The sequence below is a fragment of the Euprymna scolopes genome, chromosome 11 (assembly GCF_053919585.1).
Source record: "Euprymna scolopes isolate OS-2025 chromosome 11, ASM5391958v1, whole genome shotgun sequence".
NCBI classification, from domain to species: Eukaryota; Metazoa; Mollusca; class Cephalopoda; order Sepiida; family Sepiolidae; genus Euprymna; species Euprymna scolopes.
In genome coordinates, this window is record NC_136492.1 from 147,038,297 (window position 1) to 147,047,644 (window position 9,348).

Here is a 9,348-nt window from a genome sequence, read left to right on the forward strand (position 1 = left end):
TTTTACAGGAGCAACATCAGACTAATAAACTACTACTATCTTTACTAATTGGACGTTATCACTTTTCAACATGTGTGAAAAGTGATAACGTACGTACGGAAATGAAGTAGCTTAGTGTATTATTATACCGATTGATAAAAAGACGAATTCTTTTTAAGAAATGAAAGAACAATACAAAAGAAAAAGTTACAGTAAAAATATTCGCGGACAACGCGAGGTAGGGTTAGGGTTACGCGAGGTAGTTCCAATTATAAACAATAAATTTAAACTGTTGTTGAATGCAGTATCACTATGGGTGTTTCTGTTTCTTATTTTTGTCAAATTTTGTCTGATTTCAGGAAATCCTGGCTTGCCTGGTTTGGCTGGAGAACGTGGTTTACAAGGTGAACCTGGTCTAACCGGTTTGCCTGGACAAGATGGACGACCAGGTTTGCAAGGAAAAGATGGACTTCCAGGTAAAAAAATGAAGACCTTTTTGTATTTCAGGTGTGACATTAAATAAACAATCACCAAGTTAGATTATAAGTTTAATACCATTTAAAAATTATTTTGAGTGAATTTCTCTTCGTGTTTTTTTATAATTAAAAGGACCAATTATCATAAATCGGTATAAATAAAAATGTGGTCCTTAGCAAAAAAAAAAAAAGAATTAATCAAAGTAATAATCTCTCTCTCTCTCTCTTTGCGTATGTTACATTGAAGGCATTGCCATTACATTGAAGGCATTGCCAGGGCCGCTGCAAGAAAGGTAGGCTCTCTCTACCGTGCTAGAAAACTACTAACACCCGAAAGTATCCTGTACCTCTATAAGGCCACCATTCGCCCATGTATGGAGTATTGCTGCCACATCTGGGCTGGTGCATCTGCTACTAGTCTCTCGCTCCTTGACAAGGTTCAAAAGAGAGTCGCAAATCTGATAGGCCCTGAACTGGCATCTAAGCTTCAGCCTCTGTCCCATCGACGAAATGTTGCATCCCTCTGCCTGTTCTACAAGTATTTTAGTGGTGAATGCTCTGATGAACTGCAATCACTTGTGCCCCCACGACGCGAGCACCCTCGACAAACCCGACAGGCTACTAGATCCCACCCCCACACTGTAGAGGTCCCTAGATGTAAAAGATCTTTTTACTCCAATAGTTTCTTCCCCAGAACCGCAAGACTCTGGAATTCCATTCCAGGTCCCTGCTTCCCCAACAGTACTGACGTGCAGAAGTTCAAGTGTAACGTGAACCGACACCTTGCTGCCCAAATCCCTACATAGTACCCCAGTAGTTGTTGCCCCTGATAGTAGCCCCCTACACCAAAGTGGCAATTTGCCTTGTTTGGGGTGAAAATGTAATAAAAAAAAAAAAAAAAAAAAAAAAAATGTTTATTCGAAGAGAACTGAAAAATTAATTCCCTAAACAGAACAGTTTTGCGTCACTTTATATCGATTTATGCGAATTTAAACCAACATATAAATTAGAATCCTTATTCTAATTTGATCAAAATCCATTACCTGATTTTAACTCCAGAAAATATCTTAAATTTAAGACTTAAGAAGTTTTAAACAGGAATGACATTTTAGGGGAGTTTGCTTTATTTATATCGAATGATTATGGATCAAATTTAATGTAAATCTGAAATATTTCAATTTAGAATGAGAGGTTTGCTCATATTTTGCCTCCTAAAAATAATGATATCATCAGAATATTAAACACAAATAAATTTCGAAAATACTAGCTTGGCTGGTTTGACTGGAGAATTTGTTTGACAAGGCGAACTTGGCCTGACTGATTTAATTGTTAAATATTTTTCTTTTGTTTAGGTTCACCTGGTTTGATGGGTCCGTCCGGCCCACGCGGTCCATCTGGGCGATCAGCTGCCGTCGGATTTTTGTTTGCTCGACACAGTCAAACAACAGAAGTCCCTGTTTGTCCTAATGGACTCACAAAACTCTGGGATGGTTACAGTTTGCTCTACTTGGAAGGCAATGAACGATCACATCACCAAGATTTAGGTGAGCAACCCAATTTGATGTTAACACCTGTATCGATAAAATATACAAGGGATGTTCTAAAAATAATGTCTCTAATTTCTATTCCACCAGAATGGATCAGAGGGAATTGCAATAATGTCTTTATTAAATTAAGATTTATGAAATTAAGTGTTTTCTAGTTTTTATCTCTTCGCCACACACCAGTAATCATTCTGTGATACAATAATGTGCCATGGCACACTGGTTGGGAACACTGGTTTAAGGTATTCGAGGTGGGTATGCAAATATACATTGTATTAATACTAGTTTCTTATAAAATTGTGGTGCAAATTTTTGATTGTTTTTGTTTAAATATATATTTTTTATTTAATCTATTATTTTATTCTGATTTTTTTTATTGCATTTCAGGTTGGGCCGGTTCCTGCATCAAGCGTTTCTCTACAATGCCTTTCCTGTTCTGTGATTTCAATGACGTCTGCAATTATGCCAGCCGCAACGACAAATCTTACTGGTTGTCCACCAATGCACCAATGCCAATGATGCCAGTGGGCCAAAATGAAATCCCACCTTACATCAGTCGATGTGCCGTCTGTGACAGTTCGACCAATGTTATTGCTGTCCACAGTCAGACCCTTAACTTGCCCGACTGTCCACAAGGATGGGAAGGCCTTTGGATCGGATACAGTTTTGCTATGGTAAGTTCGTTGTCGTTGTTGTCATTATTGTTGTTGTCATTGTTGTCATTATTGTTGTTGTTGTTGTTGTTCTTGTTGTTGCTTAGCTTCATTCATAATAATTTTGTTGGTATTCGTTTCCCTGATATTATTCTAATTAAGAATTTTTCTAGAAGAATATTAGGTACTTACGGGAGGGATCACATGAAGGTTGCCAACATCCTTAAGTGAAAGTATTTCTGTAGAACGACTTGAATTCGAACTAAGCACACCCAAGTTGTCAGTTTGTGCCATTTACCATTTAGTCACTATCACCTCCCTAGTATTGTCAATATCGTCGTCGTCGTCGTCGTCGTCGTCGTCGTCGTCGTCGTCGTCGTCATCATCATCATCATCATCATCATCATCATCATTATCATCATCATCATCATCATCATCATCATCAGGTCTTGGTATTCGAGGTGCTGTGAGTATATCAGACTCTGGGTTAAACAAAATCAAGTCGCGTCTCTTGCCTGCTCTCCATGCTGTCCGATTCAAAGGGTCGATATCAATCGTGCTGCATGCACTCAAACCAGGTCTTCTTTGGTCTACTATTCTTCTTATTGCAAGGCATGTTAAGGAGTTGATGGAAGAGATGACACATTTTACATGGATAAACCACCTGAGACGCCTATAAGAGATCACGAGGGATGTCTTGTTTAAATCACCACCATCCTCCTCCTCCCCCTCCTTCTCCTCCTCCTCATGATCATCATCACTATCATCATTCATTTTTTTATATTTAAAGTGTTGTGAGTGACCCAGACTCTGGGGTCAGCAACAGCAAGCAATGTCCTGCATCTGCTCTTCATGTGATCTGCCCCAAAGGGGTGATATCAGTCATGTAGCATGCTGCAAAATCTTTTGCATGCAATCCAGATCTTTCTTGGTCTGTCATATGTCCTAGTACCTAGGATATCCAGGCATGTTATGGGGTTGATACAAGAGATGTCATGGTGCACATGGCCAAATCAACTGAGATGCAGAGCATGTAAGGCATCCAAAATCGAACCAATACCAAGTTTCTGATGAAGCACGGTGGGAGCGATGCTTTGCTTCGACACATCCAATTATTATGGTAACAATACAAGATTATTACCGCTCTACCCATCCCCATATTATGAGATTTTTCGATGTTCAACGGATGCATCCAAACATAAGGTGAGAAATGCGATGTTGGATGATGACTTTTGATGATACAAATAAAACCAACGATAAATATGTGTTCTTCTTGTGATAACTGAAACTTGTAACTTAATTTATGTGCAATTTGCTGGATGTATGAGCGTAGGACGATCTACATCCACGTACATCCAGCAAATTGCCCTGTGATCCAAAAGATGGAAGGCAGAGAAATCTGGAGAGAAAAAAATCACATTGTTCTGGGCAAAGAGTCCGACCAGATAGATAGATAGATAGATATACTTAATTTACATATGGAAAATTCCCAAATGGGAAATATTTTGTTAATAACTCAGAAACCTCTAAAATGATACTATATAATTTTAGTTGAAATTTCAACATTAAAGAATCATTTAAAATATTTTTTTATCAATTGTTTAACCCGTTTTTATCTCCTTCTTTTGTTTAGCATACTGGAGCTGGTGCCGGTGGTGGAGGTCAGTCCTTGTCCAGTCCCGGTAGTTGTCTTGAAGATTTCCGTGCTACTCCTTTCATTGAGTGTAGCGGTCATGCTGGAACCTGCCATTACTTTGCTAACAAATACAGTTTCTGGTTGACGACCATCGAACAAAGCCAACAGTTCCGAGCACCCGTACCACAGACACTAAAAGCTGGCAGCTTGAGGACAAGAGTCAGTCGATGCCAAGTGTGCCAGAAACGAGTCGGTGGACGCCGTTCTAACAATAGGGGATTCCCTGAGCCTGCGTAACTCATCAACTCGATATAGGAGTGTTGCTACTGTTTTTATTGACTAAAAATGCAAAAAACAAAAAGGAAAGAAACTGAAAAAAATAAAAACACACACACATCACATTTGAACGTGATGGGCATGTCTTTATTATTATTTTTTTTTTTTGAGACGTATGCCAAAGTTGCCTTACAAAAAGAAAACAAATACTTCTCCCCAATAAAGTGATGCTCTGTATTTAGCTGTAGTGTTTTTGCTACTTATCCTTGAGATTTCATCAATACTCAAAAATGTGGCATTTTCACGTTGGACAAACAAAAAATTCAACTTATATAAATGCATATTAATATATATTTTTTTTCAATTTAGTTCTTTTTTTTTTTTGAAAAAAATAATTGACAATTGTTTGTTCTTTTATACCTGTATTTATTTTTTGTTTCCAAATTTTTTAACTATCCCCTCCCCAACATCCACTACCCCCACCCCCATCCGGCTGACTAGTTTAATCCTTCCGCCGATTGTGAAAAACACTTGTTGCGTAACTTCTTCTTCTTCTTGGCTTCTTATATCATCAATTTTTCTGTCCCTTCTCCTAAAAAAAAAAAAATGTCTAACCAAATTCGTTCTGTGATGTTCTATGCGAACACTGCCAACTTTTTCAAGCAAATGATTATTTGTTGTTTTTTTTTTTCAATAGAAAAATTAATAAAAATAACAATCGAAACTAAAGCCGATCCTGGTGGGAAACCTTTTTCTATTTTTCTTTTGATATTCATGAACATTTTTTGGCTCCGTTTAGGAAACAAACAAACAAACAAACAAACAAAAACAAAACGAAGAAAAAAGGGTAAAAATATAAATTTCATTATGATTGAAATTGTTGAAGCTATTACTGTTCACACGTTTGTTTCTTCAACGTAATATAAAAAGGACTTTCTGGGGGATCGAAATAAAATTAAAAAAGGTCATTTCGTCGGCTCGTATGTGTGATGCCATTCTATGAAATATTGTGCTGGGAGAAGAAAAACTAGATGAAAAAGGAAGAATCTAAGGCTGCATGTGACTGGAACTTGTACATTTTTAGAAATAATTTATATATTTTCTCTAATACATTTCGGTTCTTTGATACAATAGTGGCACCTATGGAAAAGACAATAATGCTTGACATCTGCCGAAAAACTTTCTAGCTAAAAATGACTTTCTTTAAACTAATCACTTTCGAATAGTAGAAATTATGAAGTAAACATTTTTTCTAACACTTTCCCAATTATATATATATATATATATATATATATATATATATATATATATATATATATATATATATATACGTGTGTTTATATAAACCGTGATGATTTATCTTTGACTTACTCCAAGTTCAAAAGCGATTTATAAGTGTTTTAACTGTCAATTCGAAATTAATTTTTGGCTAGAAATAGAGTTTTGTGTATGAACAGAATAGATAACACGCCTCCCTATTCCATTCTAAGGTTAAGAATTGGTTTCTAAATAATAACTTTATTATTTCCAAACTCATTCCTCACATGAGAATGGTGAAAGTGTTTTGTTTGCTATTTACCGAAAGTTTATAGAGTAAGGTCAAGTATTAGGTTTCTCTTTTTTTCTAAACAAAGAAAGACAATATTTTTCTATGGCGCCCCTATTGTATTAATGAACCAACGTTTCGGTCAACCTCGTAAAATAAAGAGGACTACTGATCATTCGAAAATAACTGTCCTTCTTAGATTCAACAAGAAAAAAAAAGAATAAATTTATACACGGAAAAACAACTTGGATTTCATTTCGGCTGAGAAAATATGAAACTTTTCTTTTCGGTTTTTTAGTTCTGCCATTTTGTTATTGTAAATAAAAAGCAGGAGAGCGTCCGGTTTGAACCTGCATATTTGCTTGCCATTTTTTTCTTTAATAAACCATCTTTTATTGTTTTTTTTAATCACACTGCTATTCCTACAAGTCCTTCTAGAAAATAAAAAAGGTTTTATATATTTACACTTTGCTCAGGTCTTAGGAAAATTTGCAATCAACTTTGTTATAGTTAAAAAGCTAACCAGAAGAAAAGCATCCACAAAAATTGCAACATTATTTTGCGTTTTTTCTGGTTTCTAAAACAGAAAATCTGAACTGAAAAGCTTTTATTAATTGAAAAGCTTTCTCTGTTATCTGAAAATATATCAAAATAAAATTTATTTATGCAACCTTAAAGTGCCTTTTACAATTTGCAAAAAAAGTATTTTTTTCTTTTGTTTGAGTTTTTTTTAATGACAACTATGACTGCTTCAATTTGAAAATCCATTTTTCATTGGTTTACGTAGATTGACAGCAAAGTTGGAAATATCCCTGCATAATATTTCAACCTGAAAGTCATTTAGCTTCCAATCAATTTATATTCAATAATTTGGTTCTTCTGAATAAAGAAAACTTGACGAAATAGAATCATGTATTTTTTTAAATTATTTTTCAAACTTTCATTTTTGATGCTAAATATTTTGACAGAGGCATTGATATTTTTCATTGGAAAAGAAGATATTTTCTTTTCAATATTTTTTTAAAATAAGAAAATGTTTCTCACCTAATAACAATTTGCGTTAGGCTTCATGAAAATAAAATTAACCCAATTGTAACATAGTTTTTTTTAAAAAAAATCTTTGAAATATATTTTAAAACATGTTTTTCCTTATGGAAAAGATTTCAATAAATTATCTAAACCTGATAACAGATTTTGTTGCAGCTTCCAAAAATAATTGTCTTCATGTTTTCTTTTTTACATTTCATTTATTTTTCTTGATTTTTCGTCTCCTAACAACAGACACCCATATTTATTGAAGTATGCCTTGCTTGATTCGTCAAAAGAACACACAAAGTAAAGTTTGGAATATATTGAAACAACGTTCACATCAGGAATTAAAAAAAGAAATTGGCTACACTTAAAAAAGAAATTGACTACACCTATAATATATTGAGACAAAATTGACATTATGAATTACGAAAAGACACTGGCTATAATTTAGTGAGACAATATTGACATTATGAATTACGAAAAGACACTGGCTACAATTTAGTGAGACAATATTGACATTATGAATTACGAAAAGACACTGACTACAATTTAGTGAGACAATATTGACATTATGAATTACGAAAAGACACTGGCTACAATTTAGTGAGACAATATTGACATTATGAATTACGAAAAGACACTGGCTACAATTTAGTGAGACAATATTGACATTATGAATTACGAAAAGACACTGGCAACAATTTAGTGAGACAATATTGACATTATGAATTACGAAAAGACACTGGCTACAATTTAGTGAGACAATATTGACATTATGAATTACGAAAAGACACTGGCTACAATTTAGTGAGACAATATTGACATTATGAATTACGAAAAGACACTGGCTACAATTTAGTGAGACAATATTGACATTATGAATTACGAAAAGACACTGGCTACAATTTAGTGAGACAATATTGACATTATGAATTACGAAAAGACACTGGCAACAATTTAGTGAGACAATATTGACATTATGAATTACGAAAAGACACTGGCTACAATTTAGTGAGACAATATTGACATTATGAATTACGAAAAGACACTGGCTACAATTTAGTGAGACAATATTGACATTAGAGCTACATTTGCGAGATTGTGAAAAGACACTGGCTAGATTTTATAACATTTGAGACAAATTTAAGATTAGGAATTTAGAAAAGACACTGGTTACGTCGTATAATATATGTAGACTAGGTTAACCGTAGGAATTACAAAAAACACTGGCTACAACTTATATATGGAGATAAAGTTAACATTAGTAATTAAGAAAAGATACTGGCTACAACTTATAAAATATTTCAACAACGTCATTTAATAGTACTTGGCTTATCTTGAAGCACTTCATAGGGAAACATTCACGAAATTCATGCACCTGAAGGACTTTTCATTCATTGTGACCAGAAACTCCAATTCCGGCAGATCAATGTCTTTCTCCTGGAGACATTGTCTTACACCTTGCTTCATGCAATAAAAAAAGAACAGAAAGTAGAGAAGAAAAGACACTGGATTTTTGGATTGTAATATTTTTCATATACAAAATTTAGAAAATATATGAGAATTTCTCTTGATGCCTTATTAAGATATTTGAACTGAATGCTGTCCTTGGTGATAAAAACAAATGTCGTATCATTTCTATTTCTGAGATAACATATTTGAGTAGTACTTGTTTTGTCTTATTCACGCTATTTATACACTGCAATGCGTGTTCATTCATTGTGACAAGAAACTCCAATCCCGAGAGACCAATTTCCTTCGACAGAAGAGTCTTGATTATGATATGAAGCATTTAAACCGTTGCTTGAGCTTTGTGAACCACAGGAGCGCTTTGTTTAGCAGACTAGTTATGTCAGAAACTAAAAATCAGAGTAAAACATGCAATCATACAATATTTTGCTTGTTACGTGATCCTGCCACAATATGTTGTGGACCATGTCAAACTCAAGAGTCTTGCGAGGGCCGCACGAGTCGATTTCTGTTCTCATGAGTTGAAATCCTACAATTATAAATGTAGTCGTGTGATAAAAATGATTTTAGAGTATTTTTATTTTAATTTAAAAGCATGCAATAGATTGGTCCTATTCTTGAATGCAAGTACAATCGCATACATAGTTTAACAAAGTTATTATGAAAGAAATTAGCATATTCTATAAATGTGTCCATTATTTCAATATACGGCTTCGTTCAGTCTTGTCAGATTATG

General features: G+C 34.4%; 1 protein-coding gene across 1 annotated transcript in view; it reads left to right on the forward strand.

The window, feature by feature from the left end:
- The window catches only part of LOC145288105 (uncharacterized), a 269,577-nt gene extending 264,279 nt beyond the window's left edge, over positions 1-5,298 (forward strand). Inside the window, exons 39-42 of the mRNA XM_080136163.1 lie at positions 339-455; positions 1,808-1,999; positions 2,387-2,673; positions 4,286-5,298. Of these exons, the coding sequence (XP_079992289.1) occupies positions 339-455; positions 1,808-1,999; positions 2,387-2,673; positions 4,286-4,585 (896 nt within the window). The 3' untranslated portion in view covers positions 4,586-5,298. The remainder of the gene's footprint in view (positions 1-338; positions 456-1,807; positions 2,000-2,386; positions 2,674-4,285) is intronic.
- Positions 5,299-9,348: the final 4,050 nt, after the last annotated feature.